The 22,362-nt window shown below is 38.2% G+C and overlaps 1 protein-coding gene across 7 annotated transcripts in view; it reads left to right on the top strand.

Moving 5' to 3' along the window:
* The first annotated feature begins 640 nt into the window (after positions 1-640).
* Positions 641-22,362, top strand: part of ALS2 (alsin Rho guanine nucleotide exchange factor ALS2) — a 74,866-nt gene continuing 53,144 nt past the window's right edge. For 5 of the 7 annotated variants that reach the window (XR_006655997.2, XM_053918944.2, XM_024563856.4 and 2 more), the window contains exons 1-4: positions 641-749; positions 12,431-12,506; positions 13,807-13,961; positions 16,086-17,023. Coding sequence is in view for 6 of the 7 variants with exons in the window: in XM_053918944.2 (XP_053774919.1) it covers positions 12,487-12,506; positions 13,807-13,961; positions 16,086-17,023 (1,113 nt within the window). In the remaining variant the exon portion in view is untranslated. Of the gene's footprint in view, positions 750-889; positions 1,125-4,133; positions 4,395-12,430; positions 12,507-13,806; positions 13,962-16,085; positions 17,024-22,362 lie in introns of those variants that run through there. The other 2 variants (XM_053918943.2, XM_045198199.3) reach the window with 2 other exon arrangements.

The raw sequence follows: 22,362 nt of genomic DNA, 5'->3' as shown, positions 1-22,362 counted from the left end.
TTCGGCTCGGGCTAATCTTCAGCAGAGGACTTGGGTGCGAGCTGAGTCGGAGTGGGGTTGCGGCTGCGGAAAGCAGACTGTCGTGAAACTGTGTGCCGGGCAGGCAAACTGGTTTTACTCATATTGTATAGTGGGGAGCCTTGTAGGAATCAGGAAAGGCCAATTCATTTCCTCCTACCCTACTCCATCCTTTGGGGTTGCAACTAAGCAGTCCAACCCGTCGAGGGGATAATGTCATTCGTAGGAGCGGGAAGCAACCACCGCTAGGGTATAGCCCAGCCCATACGAACACACTGAAGATACTTTAGCCTTTTCGCTGTAAAAAGTAGCGAACTCAGCCTTCTAATTCTTGCAGTTTGAGGTGGCAACAAAATGACTGCAACTACCAACCACTTTCGCCACCAACAGTCCCCGCAGTAGTTAGACCCCCGGGACTCCAGGTTACGTCATCGCCCAAGTAGCCTCTGGACCCGTGGCTCCGCCCTATGCTAAGAGCAGGGCAGCACGTCTGAAGACTTGGCTGGCGGTGCTGTACGCCTCCTGGATAATTTTGATCCGCACCAGACGCCGTCCGCAGCTAACCCCACCTACTTCCCGAGCGTTGCCCCGCCGCCTTGACAGCCGCTGGCGGCCGTGCGGCCTGGCTCCGACCCGGACGCCCCGCCCCCGTGAATCAGCTGATCTTACCAACTCCCAGGGCTGCTATCGCGCGCCGGACGCAGACTGCTTTGCTGCGGTTGGAGCGTCAGGTGAGCCAGCGCGCGTCCCACGGCGGCCATCGGCTTCCTTGGGCTCACCGGCCGAGGCCTCGAGAGTGCGGGAGGCGGGGTCTGGGAGGGAGGCAGAGGCGCAGGTCTAGGCCCGGAGCGCTCTGCCGAGACTTGCAGCCTCCGCTCCCGCGTTTTCCCAAGCCAGCATCGCCCGGGCCCCAGGTTTTTGCACTTGCTGCCTTTTCTCCCTCCCAAGATGGGGCAACCCCGCAGTGTTCTCAGTTGCGTGAAATTCCTTCACGCCCCTCTCTTCCCGGCTCCACCCACGCCGCCTTCCACCCATTCATTCATGGGGATTTATTGAATGCTCACCCCAGGTGCTGAGCAGAAAAACAATTCTGAGCGCGAACAGTGGTGAGTGATGAGGCGGGTTTGCCCCAGGATACAGATCGCAGTGGAGAGTGGACCAAGGCTTTTGGTGGCTTGAAAAGGTGGTTGCAGAAAAAGAAAGTGGTATTAAGAGTTAGTAGTTTAGCCAAGCCCTTTGGTGTTTCAAATGATACCAGAGGGTGGTAAGTTCTTTTGAGATGCGAAGACAGGAAATTAACAGGGGCTGTCTTGAGGAAATAGTCCTGACGCGATACTCGTGTTAGTACTCGGGTATTAGCGCGGCTTTGGAGACGAGCAACTGTGTATTGGCAGAAGTGTTGTACACGAATGCGTAGCCTTCCGTCTATTGCCTTTTAGATTTGTTGGTGGCTGTGAATGTTCTTTAAAAGGCTTTACAACTGTGTGATATATATTTATTCTGAACAGGTATAAACATTCAGCAAACTTATTAGTTCGATATTTTTTCAGTTTATTATTAATATGAATGGTTTGGAGTGACCATTTGACCTTCGAGTTAATGTATTCTTAAAAGAATTTAAAGCAGTGAAAAATTTGCTTTTGCGGTAAATCGCAATATTCTAATCTTACTCATATAAGCATAATGGTTAAGATCCTAGGATTTGGATCTGGACATATATCCACTGACATTAGGAAAGTTACTTAACTTTTCTGCCTCAGTTTCTTTATCTCTAAATTGGGGATAAAAGTACCTTCCTCATGATAATATCTTGACATTTAATGGTTCACATATCATATATTACAGTACCTGGCACATGGTAGATATTCAATACATATTAGCTATTTTTATAGTTATTAATTTCTTCTTTCACTATATCATGAACCAAACCAACATTTTTTCCTAAATGGTGGGGAAGAGAACTGAGTATTTTTAGAAAATAACTATAATTCACTTTTTAAAGTCGGGATTGTTTCCAGATAATTTTATGATACATTCTTATACTTAGAGAAAATATGATTTCAGGGTGATCTGTAGGAACTTTGGTACTCTGTAAAGGTGTTTTGAAGTGGAAAAGATGCTGATGGAATCTATACCTAGTTTAAATTTTGTACTTAGTTTGCAAACTATGATTATTGACAGATTCAAAGTTCATAATTAAAGCAAAAAAGTTCAAATCTGTTTCACAATATTAACGTTTGAAAAGATAATGATGAAGGAAATAAAGTACCATGGCCCTGACTGGCATGGCTTAGCAGGTTGGGTGTCATCCTGCCAACCAGAAGGTAGCAGGTTCGATTCCTGGTAGGGTCACATGCCTGGGTTGTGGTGGGGGTCCCAGTTGGGGGCATGGTTTTGAGGAATGTTGTGAGGATTTTAATGACTTCTAAATCATTTAGTGTTGTTTTTATAACTTTGTGGATTTAAACCTACCACATATTCCAGCTGTATTAGGGATGCAGATTTTTCTGATAGAGTTTTTTTTAGAACTTTTTTTCTTTTTAATTCTTCTCTGTTGATTACCAAACAATTCAGTCATCAGTAATGAGAGTAGTAAATGTTATAGGATATCAGTCTTTAAGAAAATGCGTGATAACCACAAGTAATATAAAGACAAACTATGACTTGGTGCTGTTAGTACTGCATGTATTTTTCTTTCCCCATCTACTGTTTCTCTCTGTATTTTGATGACACTCTCTTGTCTTGATGTTTGCCCGCATCGTGCAATTGGTAGAATGGCTGTGAGCAATTGATAAAGTAGCTGAACTAATTGATCTATATGGGTAGAGCAAAAATATTTTTAAAAAGTAGTGAAGTACTTTTGGGGGCTCTTGTTGAGTTAGTTTTTTATCTTAGAGTTCAAAAAAAAAAAAAAGGACAATTGTCTCAACTCCTGTGGGGAAAAGACTGGGCTGTTTGGTAGAGTTTTAGTTGGCTGCCAGTCAGTAATGCTTAGAAGGTCAGCTTTACTCTCATTAATTCCAAAAATTGATCAATTCATGTTTCCCTTACTTATCACATATTATTTAAATATTTTTCTACTGAGTAATCATACAGTTCTTCCCAATACGGAGTTCACATGATCTCCATATTAGGAAGGTGGTGGTTATACCTAACAGTGGCACCTGGTGCTTTCATTCTAGGGTTCTTTCCTTCTATAGCCTGAATTGTTGAGCTGAATTCTTAATTAACTTGGGGCAATTGCGCAAATAAACATGTAGCAAAGATGACTATAGCGGCTCTTAAAATGGCAATAAAGTAGAACAATCCAGCTGTACTTTAGGAGGGAAATGGATAAACTATGGTTTATTCATGCAATGGAATACTATCCCCTAGTATAAATGAATGAACTAGATCTATGTTTTTCAACATAAATACATCTCTAGTACATAATATTGAATGAAAAAAGCAAGTTACCAAAGGACATATGCAATGTGATGAATTTATGTAGAGTTTTAAAGTAATATAGCATACCTTGTTTATTGATACATCTATATCTAATGAAAGTCCATAAAAGTATAAGAACATGCAGGGAAATAAGACACATTAACTTAGAAGAAAGATTTGGACAGAGCTCCCTTAGATCTCACATGGAAATATGCTAATATCTGTTAAAACTGATAGATGCATGGATTTGTTCTTTCTTTTTTTACAGATTTCTGTATGGTTAGGATAGTTTATGTAACTAGTATTTTAACATTTTTATTTATAATCAGGGCTCTCTCCCAATATGCTTTCCTTAGTTTATTTTCTAGTCTCAAGGTAGTCGACTCTGGAAAAATAATTATTTTCTCCATGCAATAGAAAAAGAATGTGCCTGTGCAGCCACTGTGTAAAACATTTCTAAGGCGAAGAGACAGACCAATTATTTAGTCAATTTTACTCTGCTGTTTGACTTGTGCTCCTGGGGAAATGTTTTTCTGAGGGTGTGAGAAATGATCCTTCTTAAGAGGCTGCAGGGGAACTTAAATCCTGGAGACTCTTAGGAAATACAAGCATATACTGATCATGAACTCTCAAAGTATTGCAGAGCAGATTGACAGGGTGACTCAGATACAAAATTGCCAGATACCACCTGGTTATTCACACTAAAGTTTGGGTTAGTTATATATTTTTTAAAGATTTTATTTATTTATTTTTAGAGAGAGGGGAAGGAAAGGAGAAAAAAAAGGGAGAGAACCATTGATGTGAGAGAGAAACATTGACCAGTTGCCTCTTGCACTCTCCCTGACCTGGACAAACCTACATCTCAGGCATGTGCCAGACTGGGAATTGAACTGCGATCTTTGGTTTGCGGGATGATGCCCAACCAACTGAGCCACACCAGTCAGGGCTAGGTGGGTTACATTTTATTATAATGTGGTAAACTGCAGTTTATACTGTGAATGCAGGTGTCCTAGTTGTTGCTCAAAGAAAATAATTCTCTCTTTTTAGGTATTAATAAGTAAACACTATGACCATGGGTTAAGTGGTTGAGTAGTGGAGTGAATGGTAAATTTAATAGCTGATCTGTAATAGACCTCAGTATTTAAACTTGTGAGTTAAACAGTATTTTCATTTCTAATCAAGAATACTTGTTACTAGCATTTTCAAAATAAGTGAAACATATCTTCAGAGAAGTTTTTTTTTTTGGCATGTATATTCCCTGTTCAGTTATGTGACCCTTTGATGATATTAAGCATTAGATGTTACTGATTGGCCAACATACTGGAAACTGTGTTTCTGTAATATTGCCTTTAAAAAAATTGCGGCCATTTTAATAAAAGCATAGTAGCAAAATATTAAAGGAATAAACAATTTGTGTCAGAAATTATACTGCAACATGTAATAACAGGCACAAATTATTGCAGTACCTAGGACTTTGAAATTCAGTTGCTAGTATTATATCCACCAACATGTTTCATGGGAATTTTAGTAATTTGAAAAAAAATGTACTTTTAAAATATGCAGTGGGTACAAAAAGGACCTTAATGGGCATTGCTGAGCATTTATGTTTACCTTTCCCCCATGTTTACCAGCTCCCTCCATGGGTAATATTCATTTTAGAGTATAGTTTTAGTAATTTTCAAGGTGAAATTACCAGGCCATATAAAAGACTGGTGTCCCTGATTGCACCAAAAACTGTCTCCATGTAATAAGGAGAAAGGGACTATTCTTTCCTGCGTGTCTAACATTTGTGAAGTGACATGAAATAAAAGTGTCTTTATTTTGGGGAAATACCATTAACAAATTATATATGAAAGTTTCTGTTATGAGGTGACACTTTCCTTTTGTGTCTAATACTGACTTTTGTTAGAAGCACTAGAAATCTTCTATATCATTTGGAAGTCTGTGGATTGGAACCTAAAATCAAGGTCTGTCTTCCACAGATTACTCAGCTTGTACCTAGGTGGTTGCTTTGGGTACAAGAGTATACTGATACTCTTGTTTCTGACCTCTAGGAGTTGATAATACATTTTGAATCAATGACTTAGTGCATTATCTCATTAATAACAACATTGTAAATAACACATCTTTTCAGCCAGCCTACTGACTTTATTCAATGCATTAATTTACTGAATCACTGAACTCTGGGTCAGGATTTAAGAGGTTGGTGAGCTTCTGTAGTGTTATCAGGCAGTTGCTTCTACTGCATCAGTTAAGGCTGAAAGGACTGGAATTTGAAGTGGCCTTGACCTTTGATGGTGATTGGTTTGTTAAGGCTTCACTGCAAGGTGAGTGTTCCTTGACCTTCAGTAGTGTTGTAGAGGCTTTGGTGATAGGATATCCAGGAAATAGCAGTTGTTGGTGTTTAGATTACATACTTGTAAATCAGGCGGTTGAGTAAAAGGTTGCCTTAACCTATGTGTAAACATATTGCCTGAGCCTCTAAAACCAAACATTTGTTAACCATGTACCATGTGTAGAATACCATGTCTTAAATTATTGTTTACCACATTCACGGTATAAAACTCCAGTTTACTACATTGCAATAAAATGTAGTTAAACTTTAAAAATATAAGGTAAATGACTGCATATGATCTGTAGTAATTTTTATATCAGATTCACTCTATGTCCAATTTTTTTTCAGGGCATTATGATGCAGTTTGCTTCTCTATTATTATTTTTATTGTCTTTATATCTTAATGTTTGCTATTCAAAACACTAATCATTACTTTTGTAACTACAATTATTGCTATTATTTTACTATTTTAATCAATACACCTGTTTCAAACCAGTAAGTGAGACAGGAGAATAAGACTGGAAGGACCCAACTTTTCGAGTATACGTTAGCTTTCTGTGTATCGAGGGGAGTCTGCTTTACAGAGTCATTCTTCTAGTCAGAAAGACAGAGCATACTACTAGTACGACATAAACTCTTTAGTCAGAAAGACAGAGCATACTACTAGTACGACATAAACTCTTTAAGAGCTGGAACTTGTTTATTTACAGAGGCGTAGTCTGCCTACAAATATGTATTGAGTACCTGTGATATATCAAGACTATGTTAAGTAGCTGGGATATAATGGGGAATAAGATATTTTTTTGCTTCTATGGCAGTTTTAGATTCGCAAACCTGGAGCATAGTAGGTGTAAAGAATACATGTAGTTTTAGCTGTTGAAATTTAAACATTTGAAAGTTTGTATGTTTATGACTTGCAAAATTTACCTTTCACTAAATTATTAAGGCAAAAGGACTTTATCTAGAGAATATAGTTTATTAGAGATGAATTTATAGACTCCTACATGACTTAATTTTCTCTTTGCATTTGGGATAATAGTCTAATAACACATTTCTCTTCCCATTTAAAAATTATTTAGATTCTCTCTTTTTCCTAAAAAAATTAGGGCAGTTTACAGAAATGTATAAATATGGCAAGATAAAAGAAAGAAACAGAATGAATGGAGCCAGGAGTGAGATTTGAGTACATTGCACACCTACTGTAAAGTCCTGGTCACTTACAGGTGCCATCTTATGGGACTGTTATCCTCCCAACACAAAATCTGTAGCACTGCCTATACCTACCTTTACCTGCTGTTGCCTTTCTTTTTAAGATTTTATTTACTTATTTATTTTTAGAGAGAGGGGAAGGGAGGGAGAAAGAGAGGGAGAGAAACATCAGTGTGTGGTTGCCTCTCACGCACCCCCAACTGGGGATCTGGCCTGCAACCCAGGCATATGCCCTGACTGGGAATTGAACCAGTGACCCTTTGGTTTGCAAGCTGGCACTCAATAATCCACTGAGCCACACCAGCCAGGGCTGTTTCCTTTATTTTTAAAGTGTAGATCCTTCCTCTTGTGAAAGATCAATCCCACGACACATATTCCTGTTTCACTTTGTCCAGGACTTGGTTCTGCCTTCTATCCTTACCTCCCTTGCATCTAGTGTTGATGTCATTGTCCTACAAACATGTTAGATTATGTCCCCCCAAAAACACACAAAAAAATCAACCTTTGATCTTCACGTTTCTCTACCGCTATTGCTCCATTTCTCTGTTTGCCATTTCAACATTTTCTGCAAAAATCAATGGCATGAACTTTAATTTCATGTCCTTACCTCCCATTTATAGTCATCCTACCCGAATCTGATTTTCAGTCCTTTCCCATGCTCAGCAACGGTAGCAGTGTTGACATACCCAATGGGTACTTTTCAATTCACATCCTGTGAGATCCCAGCTGCATTGACCTAATTGACCAGTCCTTCCTGCTGGAAACACTCTCTGCTTTACTTCTGTGCCCACAGCAGGCTCATGTTTTTTTCATCTCTCTGGCCGCTTCTCACTTAAGCCATTTTTCCTTATTCCTCATCCTATCCAGCCTAAGTTCAGGAGCTCCTCACAGCTTGACCTTTGTCTTTCCTTCCTCATAATACACGGTACAATGATATTATCCCTTGTCTTGATTTCAAATATTATTCACTTGCCTTCCCAAGTTTATATCTGTAGCTGAAACCTTTTTGTCTGAACTCCATACCCATATATTCATCTGCTCACTTGATATGTACTCTTGGATTTCTCACAGGCATCTTAAACATGATATAAAAATTTTTTATCTTACCAGAATCTTAATGCCCACTTAAGAAGGCTCTCTCTTTCACTCTTCCCCATTTCAGTGAATGGTATCACCAACATAGAGTTGCACAAGCCACAGCCCTGGCCCAAGTAGCTCAGTTGGTTAGAGCGTCATCTCTGTACACCAAGATTGAGGGTTTGATCCCCTGTCAGCGCAAATGCAAGACTCAGCCAATGAATGCATAAGTGGAACAATAAATAGATGTCTGTCTCCCTCTCCCTCCTTTCCCTTCTCTCTCTGAAATCAATTTAGAAAAAACATACAGATGTTCAAGGCTAAACCTAGAGATCACTTAAAAAATATTTATTTATTTTTAGAGAGGGAGGATGGGAAGGAGAAAGAGGGAGAGAAACACCTATTGGTTGCCTCTCACACGCCCCCCACCGGGAACCTGTCCTGCAACCCAGGCATGTGCCCTGACCAGGAGTCAAACCAATGACCTTTCTGTTCACAGACCTGCACTCAATTCCCTGAGCCACACCAGCCAGGGCTAGAGATCATTTTTGATACCCGCTTCTCCTTTATCCCCCACCTGTGTCTAATACATACAGGTCGTAGTTGTTCTAGGACAAAACACCTTTTACCTCTTCCCACCAAATTGGAGGCCTTGTCAGAAATTAAAAAGCTCAGGCCTCCTTTTTCCGCTAAGATGATTCAAGTAAGTATAGGGTAGTCTAGCAAAATTAATTTGGGCACTCTATGTAAGTATGCTTACCATAGAATTGACTTAAAACTTTGTAAATGTAACATGTAAATTATCACCATTAAAATAAATATTAAAGCACTTATAAAATGTCTTGTAAGCAATGCAACTTCCTAGTGTACTTTCCAAGATGAAGTGAATGTTAAAAGTACACAAAAGAAACTAATTGAAGTATAAAATAGTTAAAAGTTTGGGACCCCTACCAAAAATGATAGTTGTTATTTTAAAATCAGGTTCCTAGTTCCTTTCTTGAAACCTTTGAGGCAGGATGTCTTTTGAAATTCAGAATTTTTTGACCTTTTTAATAAGGTGCATAAGCCACATATAACACTTCCTGTAGGACCTTTGGTACTGCCTCATAATCATACTAATATTTCTGCAGCAAAATATATGACTGTTCACACTAAAGGGGTCAAAATTAAATAACCTCGTATTAGTTCAGATCAGGTTTTGCTATCAGATGAGTTCAGGTCAGATTAAATTTTACCACCAAAAGAGTTACAAAAAAACAACAAACAAACTTTCAACTTTCTGAGTGTTTTGGATTTCTGGTTAAGGAATTATGGACTTGTGGATAGTTTGTAGCTTTCTATCTAGCAATGATTAGGACATCTATGCCAGATTTTCTTTTTTTAGGGCACTACAAGATCATGGGGTTAAAACCATGTATATCTTTTGGATGTACAAGATAGCTTATTTTTCAGTTAAAAGTAGCAGTAGCGTCTGTACCAGTGGGATCTCACAGTGGATTCAATTCTTTAATCATCAAGGTTGGCTTTTTGTGTTAAAGGGCCATCTGAGAGTTTAATTACTTTACATTTCACTCTGAAAGGTAATAATTTGAAGTATAGAGTGGTATGCTTTAAAAATGAAGCTAGCTTTGTTCTGTGGCTCACAGAACATAATACCTGGAGGAGATGCTAGAGTCTGTTTTGCTCATATCACAGATGTCATTGATCTCTGGAAAGGCCACCCGAGGCACAAGAGGACCCCACACTTTCTGACTGTTTGTACACAGCTCTTGTATCAGAGCAGAGTACTGGGATCCAGTCCCCCAAAGGAATGTAGAGTAAGAACCTTAAAGCTCACCTGAGGAGGAATATCCCCAGAGGGAGCTTCATGATTAGGCAATTTTATAACAATTGGAAACAGGAAGCACTGAAAGAACAAAAGGCAGTTTAAATGCTATTTGAAAGGTTGAGGCAAGTCTTACAGATTTCTTGGAGAGGGGATCATAGAAATATTTAAAAAACAAATTTTTCAGTTACTTTTTCTGTATGGATATATAATTGAGAAAGAATGTTAGAATAAACCAAGTTGGTAATTGCCACTTACATATATATAAGTGTGTGAGGTATAACTTTATGATATAAACTTCCCATAATATTTAGCTTCAATATTCCTTCTTAGTTATGTTTCCTTTGTAGTCTTTTCTCTTTTTCTCATTGTCCTATTTGAGTTTCAGGCAGACATTTCTTGAAAGAAGCCAAACATTAAACACCATTAAAACAAAATGAGATAGACTATATATAATAACTGATCCAGAAAGATACCGGTATCTATGAGATAGTGTATTAGCTAGCTTTCTGTTGCTACTATAACAAATTATTACACATTTAGTGTCTTGATATAATACAAATTTATTATCTTACACTTCTTTAGGTTAAAAGTCCAATAAGTCTCTCTGGATTGAAACGAAGGTGTCAGAGGGCTGCATTCTTTTCTGGAGGCTGTAGGAGATAATCTGTTTCTTTGCCTAGTAGCTTCTAGAGGCCACTCACATTCTTGGGTTCATTCCCCTCTCCCTGCCCAATCTTGAAAGCCAGCAGTTGTAGCATCTCTCTGACCCTGTTTCCGTCATCACATCTCTTTCTCTCCTTCTGTCTCCCTTTTCCATGTTTAAGGACTCTTGTAATTATATTGGGTCCACCTGGATAACCAGGATAACATCCTTATCTCCGGGTCAGCTGACTAACAACTTTAACTTCCCTTTGCCGTGCAACCTAACATATTCACAAGTTGTGGGCCTTAGGATGAGGGCATCTTTGGGATAATTATTGTGCCCACCATCTATAGTAACAAAAGAAAGTTGTAAAACAGTTTGGAGAGTTTAAATTCCCTTTGGATTTGAAAAAAATGAGTGGTATTGAAAAATCACATGCTGTAAGGTGAAACCTCCCTTAAAAAAAACTATTCAAATATAGGGCACTAAAAGAGAAGACAGTTTAACTGTTTTATGCAATTTCCCAAAAGATTCTGAACATTTTTGAATGTCAGGCAGTAGGACAAAATTCTATTTACATACAGTTAATCAGTTGTAAAGCTTGCTCCAGGCACCTCCACACCCTCCCAGAGTTCTCAGGTTTCTGCTGGGTGTTGTTTAAATTTAATCAAGGGAACAGTTACTTCTTGATCTCTGATAGATAAGCACAAGATAGATATGGCGTGAGAATTTCTCTGTATACCGTGAACTGTACATTTTACTTTAAGTTAATTACTATCACGCATAAAACATAGTGTCACTTAATCATATTTATCAAATTAATAGCATTTATTAAATCTATTCAGATGTATCTTTTGTTTACACAGTACCCTTCATCCAACTTTGAATGATTCAAAATCTAAAATAAGCATTAGATAGAGAGTAATTTCCTCCAGGTATACAGATGGGAAACTGTAAGAATTCACAGGCAACCTGGAGTCAACAGATGGACCTTACATCACTCCTGCTGCTAGGGGCTGTTTGCAGAGCACAGTGACCACCGCATCTTCTGCAGAAAAATCATACATTTGGCCCCAGTATTTTTGTAGTTCGCACAAGTAAAACCTCACGGCCTTTATTTTCATGAGTTTTGTTGCTTTTAAATATGAGAATTTCTTAGTTGAAATGCATTGAGCATTTCTGTCTGCCTTTTTATATTTCTATCTCTTTATTAAATATTTCATTTCTGAACTGATGGGTCATGATATTTATACCATAATTTTTATATAGCTCCTTTCTGTTCAGGGGTTGATTTTAAAACATATTTTATTCTTCCCTGTGGATTATGGTTTTAAATTGAGGTTGATTTTAGGAAAATACTGTTAGTTCTAATAAATGAAAAACTTCCTGTTTTAATAATATAATATTTTGTGTGCATTCTGAAAAATACAAATTAAAACTACTTAAATCTGATACATTACTGAAGAGATTTTAGGAATTCTTACTTAATTGGTATTTAAGTGTTCATATGTTCCAGAGGCACTTAAAAAGTAACCTCAATGTTTATGAAATGAACTTAACACATTGAGTTTTCAGATTGAACTGCCTTCTTTATAATAAAAAAGAAACTAAAAAGTTTGTTGCTTGACAAAGTACAGCTTAATTGTAGCTAATCTTCCTTTGACATTACTTTGGACAATCAACAGGCATTTTTATAAGCTCAGTGGACAGACTCAGTCTACATAGTCCTCTTTGGCAGGCAAGATACGAAATAGTTTAAATAGTTTCACTGCATATTTATTGCCCAGTGAATGTGCACTTGTCAGAGGGCTTCCTTTTTTTCCTTCTTTTTCTAAATCTGTGGGATAAAATAGCACAGTATTATTTTACTGTTAATTTGTGTTTTACCATGTAGGTCTTTAAATACAGTAAAGAGGAAATGATTTGGTGATGGAGTGCTCCCACTGACCCATGGACTCAAAGAAGAGAAGGTGAAACCATTTCTTTCTTTCTTCCCCATCTTTCTAGGAAAACACAACAATTCCACATATGTGTAGCTTCTTTTCACTTTATTTTCTTGTTGATAGTTATTAAGCAGGAATAGTGAGTGATATTTGTGTTGATTGGTAAAGAGAGAAAGATATTAAAATAAAGCTGATTCGTGATCAGCTTTGTTGCTAGTTCTTTTATAATGCTTATAAAAGGCACACAGTGTCTTCATTTCATTCATGATAAAGCCTTTGAAAACATACTTTTTCTCACAAATAATTTCAGGTTTTTAGAAATAGCCTTATTTGTAACCATCTTCCATCTTTAGAAAACTAGTCATGGATATTTTAAAAGAAAGGTTAAGTTTGTGGCTTCCCTTCCATGAAACCATGGTATGCCTAATTATAATTTAGAGAAATTATTTAGCAAAAATTACTAGGTATTATGAAATAAAGAAAACCAAAAACGTTTCTGTGCCTTATTAAAATACTGGCATCAGTGTTCTGTAAAAAAGAATATGAAAAAAATGTACCGTCAGCGGTGACACACAGAAAAATTTTATATAATAGAAACCCAGGGTATCCTAATACGCCCTTTTCTTAGAAGGGGAGGCAGTTAGGATGTGGTCATTGTTATGCAGCTGTGTGTTTTGTGTTCTTTGAACCAGAGTTGTTATATGGATAAATAGAATTCTTTGGCCAGAACATGAGAAGAAGATGAAGGATTTATTGGTACCTGTTATAAACTTGGTTCTTAAAAACTGTAATGGGGGGAGGGAAGTATAAGGGGATTAAATGGTAGTGTAAAAACATACACTAAAGATTAAACTTAAAAAAATTGTAATAGCAATTATATACTAAACTCAGTATAAAGTGACATGGATCCCTGTTGCTTCTATCTTTCTCATCGAATACTTTTTTACCCCATTTAAAGCTAAATTTTAAAGTAAGACTCCAACTTGGGCCATGTTATAATTTTAATATCTAAACAAGGAATTAACATATTGAGAATTTAGAATCTTGACTTTTATGCTACTAAATCATAAAACTTCAAAAAATAATCCAGGTTTTGTTTGCTTCTTAGATAGAGATAAACAATTAATGGGTTTAGATTATCACCTTTCATATAACTAGTTTTATCTCCACTCCTGTGTCATAACCAAAGCGTAAAATAGGTGTTAAATTATCTGACCCAGTCTCCTGTCGTGCTGGTAAAAGGTACAAATCTCATGAAAATATTAAGAACAAAAGATACAACCCTGAATTGCAGGAACATTTAAGTGATTTTTCTTGATGTTTGTAGCTCAACAGAGGCAGAAGGATCCAAAGAAAGAGGCCTGGTCCATGTCTGGCAGGCAGGATCCTGTTCTGTGACACCGGAGAGGTTGCCGGGCTGGGGAGAGAAGACAGTTCTTCAGGCAGCCCTTGGAGTGAAACATGGAGTTCTTCTGACTGAAGGTATTGAAAAGAGTGGCTTAGCAAATACTGTCTGAAACTCTAACAAATGCCTGAGTGTGTAAGAGCAGGTAAGAGAGTTACTGGATAGGCGTTTTTAATGAACTTTGTTGGAGCTTATATTCTTTCTGTTTTCAAAATATGTTCTTATTCCCTTTATCAGAAATTAGATTCATTCTTAAATTCAAGGTACATACCTTATCAGAAATCAGATAAGTTTTTATATTTAAGATATATCACAATAAGAATAAAAGGGAGGATAGTTTTTCAATAATAAGTACATGAAAAATTAACTTTTTTGCAAGATTATCTATCCAGAGGCTCTTTCGCTATACCTTTGTTCATTAAATGTACCAGAATAATAATATCAATAATAGCTAGTATCTATTAAACAATTTTATGTGCCGTCCACTGCACTAAGCACCTTATATGTATTATCTCCTTGAGTCTTCATTAGCTACTATTATTATCCCCACTTCACAGATGAGGAAGCTGAAGGTCAGGGAGGTTTAAAAGTTCTCTAAGCACAGCTAGCTACATATTAGAGTGTCAGAGTGAGGACTGGAACCCAGAGAGTCTTAATTTCAAAGCCTGCTTCTTAAGCCACTTGGTTATACTGTCCCTGTTGTTTTTCCAGGTATAAATAACAGCTCATAGGTACTGCTAAAAATAAAATCTACAAATCTATAACAGATAGAAATATAGTCTAAAATTTATGTAGAAAGTTGCCTTTAATTTTAATGGCAGTTTACCAGCTCAGTTGTGGTGAATTTGATTTGGGCCATAACTGCCATCAGTTTCACTAATTTATAAATTTCTGCTCTGTAAGCATTTATTAAGTATTCAATGATGCTTTGGTATTTTCCTTGGAGACACTAAGTGAAGACAAATTCTAGGAAATAAAGCTTAAATCTGACCTTGGTGGCTTTACGAGCTTTCCATTAATTTTTAATAACTTTTCTTATAATAATATGTAATATTATTGTTATATTAAGCTAGAGTTTAGAAAAAGCCTTATTTTAAAAATGTAAACTATATTTAATACCTGCCTATGGGCTTAAAATATATAGTTCTTAAGCATATATAGGTTGAATTCTGTTACTGTTTTATTAGCCCTTCAGTAAGATATTTAGGAACCTTCAAGAACATAATATCTTTAAATATGTAGAATCACACCAAATGGGCTGGGACAACTGAGGGAAAACGTTTAAAAAGTGGATAGGCTACCACTGTTTGTGTTGAAATTTTACTGTTCTGGTTTTAAGTGTCAAAGTTTGAAGAAATCTTCCCTGACAGAAGTGTGTAGTTTGAAATGGAAAAAAGATCTCCAGTGCTATCTTTTTTTGGTGAGAAAATGGTGTTGATTGAATGCTAGCAATTTTCAAGTTTCTTTGTCTCTATTTAATTTGACCATTAGCTCATAATTCAGTGAGGACACTTCATTGATTCACTATTTTTTCAAAATTGCCCAACAAATTTCTCAGAATGTATTGCTGTTGTTAAGCAGCAGATGACTGTGTATTATATGTAACATTTAAAAATCACACATCATGTGGTACACAACCTGAAGATAGCCACGTCTTGTTAACACTGGTGCTTTCTTACAACCTGGAGGTATAAAGGTAATTTCTTAATTTTGGCCAAAATGAATCTCAAATATTTTTATGCCATTGCATAAATTTTCTGCTGCTCTCACTTATTCAGTAGTAACAAATGTTATAGATATTAGCAAATGTGTCTTCTGCTTAACAAATTTTATCTTCTGCTTATTTTATCTTGTCACGATCATTTTGTCTTTGAAATTTGGAGTCGGCTTCGGTCCTAGCCTACAATCACTGCCAGAGTTTGTAGGATGAGGCTGAAGGAAAGGAGCAGTACTGCACTTGAAAGTAGCATTCTGCAATTTATAGAACTTCTCACTATATTTCAGAATGTTAAAAGATGTTATTTATTAAAAGATGAATAAATTTGGAATATTATATGCTTGAACCTAATCTCTACACTTTGCTTTAAAAAAAATCCTGTTTTGTTAAGCCTAGAGGGGATTAAAATTTTGCTGATAAAATTTCTAGTTAATTCACTAACTCCCTCCCCCCACATTTTTTTTCTTTTTGTTTTAACTTTCAGATGGTGCAGTCTACAGCTTTGGGAATCTTCCCTGGAGAAGTGAACCAGCAGAAATTTGTCCAAGTAGCCCCATTCTAGAAAACGCCCTGGTTGGGCAATATGTTGTTACTGTGGCAGCAGGGAGTTTCCACAGTGGAGCAGTGACAGAAAGTGGCATAGTATACACGTGGGGAGAGAACTCTGCTGGCCAGTGTGCAGTAGCTAACCAGCCGTATGTTCCAGAACCTAATCCTGTCAGCATTTCTGATTCTGACACCAGTCCCTTGTTAGCAGTCAGGATTTTGCAGTTGGCATGTGGCGAGGAGCACACTCTGGCACTGTCAATAAGCAGAGAGATTTGGGCATGGGGTACCGGTTGTCAGTTGGGCCTCATTACCACTACCTTCCCCGTGACAAAGCCACAAAAGGTGGAACATCTTGCTGGGCGTGTAGTGCTACAAGTTGCCTGTGGTGCGTTCCACAGCTTAGCACTTGTACAATGCCTCCCTTCCCAGGATCTGAAGCCAGTCCCAGAAAGATGCAACCAGTGCAGCCAGCTCCTAATTACTATGACTGACAAAGAAGACCATGTGATTATATCAGACAGTCATTGTTGCCCATTAGGTGTGACCCTGTCAGAATCCCAGGCAGAAAACCAGCCAAGCACTGCCATCAGCACCCCCCCTGCAACCCTTGACAGCCAAGGAGAAGTATGTGAGAACGCTCTTGTAGAAAATGATCTGCCCGTAACTGCCACAGTGAGTGTGGAAAATGTTCAGACCACAAGAGGCGATGCCATTTCCTCCCAACTAGACATCATGGGAACAACGGACGTGTCTTCTGCTAGAAATATACCATCATACCCTAACTGTCAGGCAGTAAATGAATACATGCAGAAACTGACAGATCACTCGAAAGGAGAGAACTCAGAGAATGGTGAAAAGCCAGTGCCATCCCAGGTACCTGCTAAATTTTATAATATAAAGCTATTTCTGGAGTTGAACCATCTGAGTTTTTCTTTAGAAACTTCAAAATGCCTAAGGCTTGGTAGCACTTTTTATTTTTTGAATTTGTCTATAAATCTGTCTCCTAATATAAGCCCAGATAAGGAAGAACCTAGATTAATTCAAAATTACACTTTATGTTCAAATTCTCACCCTTTATGATGTTGAAAGAGGGTCATACTGAACTTGTTTTCTAAGTAGCGAAATTCTATTTTTTTTCCTTAGTACTTTCCCCCCTCATGGCTAAGGTACTGCATATTGGTGGGCCCCTGAATAGTTTAACAAAGATTCTGTTATAGTCCTGAAAGAGTTAGACCACCCGGTGCCAGCAAAGCCAAACATTAAACACCGAGAACTGCTGTGGAGAAATATTGGCTATTTTATTATGAATGGCACCATTCAGGAGAACAGGAAACTAATGCTCCAAAGCTGGAGCTCCCTGATGATGGCATGTAGGTTACAGATTATACAGGGCCAAGTCACAAGACACCATGGGTTAGGAGGTTCAGGGTCACGCTGAGAGCTGATTGGTTAGAAGTGTGGTGAGAGTAGTAAATCATTTCTTCAGATCTCGAGGACAGTTCTGAGGTCTCTTCTGGTGTTCTTCTGTCTAGTCTCACGGGAAAGTAGCCAGGGGGTGGTTCCACATTAGGACTCAGGAGCTGGAACATAACTTAGGTCAAGATGTTATCTTTAGCCTGCCAGAGGCCAGATCTTGTGATCATTAGTCAGGTCTGGGCTTCCTCAGGGGTTGCTGATTATCCAGGGAAAGGGCTAAGTCTCTAGAAAGAGAGAGAGAAATATAATTTCTAGAGCTAGGACATAAAGCTAAATTTAATCAAAGCCATAAAGACCCTTGGTTTCGATTCTTCTGACTTGTATTTGTACACACTTCACATTCTGAAGAGTAAAGTCTTTCATTATCAGAGATGGTTGCTACATAGTGATCCTTCAGTTGTAAGCAGACTTAATATGTTAAGAAAAACCTTACTGGCATTACATTGAGTTTATTTTCAATTATACCTTGGCCTTTACCAGGCTTTGTTTGGAGGGGTGGTGGTGGTAAATGTTTTCTCCATCTTATTTAAACTACCATCATTTTGAAAACTTGTAATAAATGGAGAAAAGTTACCCGTAGCATACAGTAAAGTTAGTCTCCTGATTAAAACAAATTGTTCTAAAAGGGTATGTCTTTTTCTCATAGTTTAAGCCTTTTGATTTTGCTTTGCCAAAATTCTCAGATAATAAAACAAAACAACAAAAAAAGAAACCAAAACAAAATAAAAACATCTGATCATAAAAGGGGTGTTTTCTCAGGTTTATGGAATGGCGAAGCTTTTGATTCTTTATTTCTGTTGTTTACTTCCTCAGAAAGAGAACATGACTTAGAAGTGTTTTTAAAAATAGTTGTATTTGACAGTCTAATCACTAAACCTAGTGGATGCTTGATTTTTTTAAATTAAGAATAAGCTGTTTGGAGAAAGGTATGATAAAAATCCAAACAAAAGGAATAATTTAGCAGGAATGCATATACAAAATTTCTTGTACATGTTTATGAAAAAGTTTAACTTTTTAAGTCATTCCTCTGCGCAGTCTGGTGTGGCTCAGTGGATTGAGCACTGGCCTGCAAACCAAAAGGTCACTGGTTCGATTCCCAGACAGGGCACATGCCTGGGTTGCGGATTGTGTCCCCAGTTGGGGGTGCACAAGAGGCAACCACACATTGATGTTTCTCTCCCTCACTGGCCTTCTGTCTAAAAATAAATAAATAAAATCTTTAAACAAAACATAAGAAAATACATACTAAAAAAATAAAAATGTCATTCCTCTGATTTATTAAATTGAAGTTAAAGATTATTGTATATAGTTTATTTGGTTATTAGATTATCATTATTGAAATTGCATTTTTCTTTGGACTTTTTTTGTTAAACATTTAAAGTTTTTGTTACCTGTGCTAGTTTTTCTTTTTCTTTAGACAGCAATTTTTAAATGTTTTTATTTTCTTTTATTTTAATTATATTTTATTGATTATGTTATTAAAGTTGTCCCAGTTTCTCTCCCTTTGCCCCCTCCACCCAGCACCCTGCACTCTCTCAGGCAATCCCCACACCATTGTTCATGTCCATGGGTCATGTGTATAAATTCTTTGGCTGCTCCATTTCCTATACTGTACTTTACAACCCCGTGGCTATTCTGTAACTACCTCTTTGTACTTCTTAATCCCTTCACCTCTTCACTATTTCCCCCAGACCCTCTCTGCCCTTTGGCAACCAGCAAAATGTTTCTGCATCTATGCTTTTGTTTCTGTTCTGCTTGTTTTCTTAGTTTGTTTTTTAAATTCAGTTGTTGATAGATATGTATTTATTGCCATTTTATTGTTCGTAGTTTTGATCATCTTCTTTTTCTTAAATAAGACCCTTTAATGTTTCATATAATAATGGTTTGGTGATGATGAACTCCTTTAGTTTTTCTTTGTCTGGGAAGCTCTTTATCGGCCTCTCCATTTTAAGTGATATCTTTGCTGGGTAGAACAGTCCTGGCTGTAGGTTCCTGCTTTGCATGACTTTGAATTTGGCATGACTTTGAATATTTCTTGCCAATCCCTTCTAGCCTGCAAAATTTCTTTTGAGAAATCAGCTGGCAGTCTTATGGGAACTCCTTTATAGGTAACTAACTGCTTTTTCTCTTCCTGCATTTAAGATTCTTTCTTTATCTTTAACCTTTGGCATTTCAATTATGATGTTTCTTGGAGTGGGCCTCTTTGCATCCATCTTATTTAGGACTCTTTGTGCTTCCTGGACTTGTACGTATAGTTCCTTCACCAAATTAGGGAAATTTTCTTTCATTTTTTCAGAAAGTTTTCCCACATCTTGCTCTTTTTCTTCTCCTTCCGTCACCCTTATGATGTAAATGTTGAACCTCTTGAAGTTGTCACAGAGGTTCCTTACACTATCATCATTTTTTTGGATTCATTTTTCTTTTTGCTGTTCTGACTGGTTGTTTTTTGCTTCTTTATGTTCCAAATCATTGATTTGATTCTTGGCTTCATCCACTTTACTGTTGATTCCCTGTAAATTGTTTTTTATTTCAATTAGTGTATCCTTCATTTATGACTGGTTCTTTTTTATGCTGTTGAGATCCTCACGAAGTTCCTTGAGCATCCTTATAACCTATTTTGAACTCTGCATCTTATAAATTGTTTATCTCCATTTCATTTAGTTCTTTTTCTGGAGTTTTGCTCTGTTTCTTCATTTGGGCCATGCTTCTTTGTCTCTTCATTTTGGCAGCCTCCCTGTGTGTTTTTATATGTTAGATATAGCTTCTGTAACTCCCTGTCTTGGTGGTGTGCCCTAATGTAGTAGGTGTCCTGTAAAGTCCAGTGGCACAGCCTCCCCTATCACTTAAGCTGGGTACTCAAGGTGTGCCCTTTGTGTGGGCTGAGTACACCATCCTCTTGTAGCTGAGCCTTGATTGGTGTTGGCAGATCAACAGAAGGGATTTACCCAGGCCAATCAGCTGCAAGGACTGGCCGTGACCACTGACCACCAACCTCCAGCCTCCATGGAGGACCAGCTGTGCTAGAGCCCACTCCACAGGACAGGACTTACCTCAGTAGGGCTGTAGTGCCTGCTGAGTCCACCTCTTGACTCTGTCAGTTGTGGAGGTTGTTGGGTAGCGGTGATCTGTCGTGGTCTGTAGCTGTTCACTGGGTGTGCAGGCTCTGGGGTTTCCCAGGAGGTGCAGGCCAAGGTCAGCCACCACCTGTGTTCTATCTGGGGACACTTGGCATAAGCTATAAAGCAATCAGCAGATAGCTACTACTTGTACTGGGCTTGGAGGTGCCCAAACATGGCCAGGCCATGAACCAAGGCCAGCTGTTATTAGCGCCAGGCCTGGGGCTAGTTAGCAAGAGGTGGGGGCGGGGGAAGGCTTGCTGAGGCCAGCTGGTGATTGTTTGAGAGGATTTAGGAAGGTCTGAAGTATGAGCTAAGACAAGACATTCATATGGTAAAGTGACAATTAAGAGTTTGGGGGGGCCTGTAAGTTGGGTGGCAAGGAGCCACAAGGAATCACCAGGGTGGGGCAAACCATATGAGGGTCAGATTGATGGATTCTCAGATATGGTGCCTGCTGCTCTATGGCTCTGTGGGGGAGGACTCAGAAAAGGAACAGTGGCCTCTGCCAGCAGTTCTGTCTGGCAGAAAGCTGTCTCCCATCTCTCTGCCTGATGCCAGACACTGCATATTCCTCCCCATATGCCACTGGTGCTGTTGAAGCTACTGTCCTGGTGTTGAGGCTCATAGGGAGTGAGTCTGAGTAAGTCTGTGCATGGGCCCTTTAAGAGGAACTGCTTGGGAATATAGCAGTTTCTTCTACTCTCTCAGTCCCCACTGGTTTTTACCACCAGAAGTTATGGGGACTTAACCATTCTGGCACTGGAATCCTGGGCTTATGGGACTACGATCCCTCGCTCCTGAAATATCCCTCCTGAGTTTGATCCACTAGACGTGGGTATGGGACCAGCCCATTCTGCGTCTCTACATCTCTGTGTCTCTGGGTCTCCTCCCCTCCTACCAGTGTGGATAGATGTTGTTTCCTCTTTAATTCCATAGTTGTGGACTTCCATTCGGCTCGATTTCTAACAGTTCTGAGTGATGGTTGTTATTGGTGTAGTTGTGTGAGGAGGCGAGGCATGTTTACCTAGGCTGCCATTTTGGAGCATCTCCTACCTGTGCTAGTTTTGGCAATGTGTGTTTATACTACATTTAATTCAATTTTTGCAAACAGTGTCTTGGTTATATGGCTACTTCATTGGGACAATTTTTTTCTCCTTTGGCCAGATATAACTGAAAGAGCATTTTACTTTTGTGAAATAAACCAAAATATTTGTCAATGAAGCTTATTTCTCACTATTGAATTTTGTTATTGGTGGACTGGCACTCCTAAAATTATGTCTTTCATCAACATTGCTAGCTATGTTTTTTTATTTTGTTTTGTTTATTTACTTTATGTATTGTTAAATATAATTAAGTAGAGGAGCCAATTAAAAACAATAGTTTAAAGTTTATATAAGATAGAATTTTGTGACTTTTTTTTACCTAATGGTAAGAACATTTTAAAGTAGTCACCCCTAAATGCCATTGCTGCTTCTGTTAGGTGCCTTGGTAAAAAAAAAAAAAAAAAAAAAAGGGGTAGAAATAGTGATGCTGGTTCTCCTGAACAATATCATGGGGACTGTGTCACCAAGGAAGTTACAGGCTGTATATTGATCTTTTGTTTTATATGGTACATTC

This window comes from Desmodus rotundus, chromosome 2 (assembly GCF_022682495.2).
Source record: "Desmodus rotundus isolate HL8 chromosome 2, HLdesRot8A.1, whole genome shotgun sequence".
NCBI lineage: Eukaryota > Metazoa > Chordata > Mammalia > Chiroptera > Phyllostomidae > Desmodus > Desmodus rotundus.
This window is presented reverse-complemented; position numbering and strand designations above follow the sequence as displayed.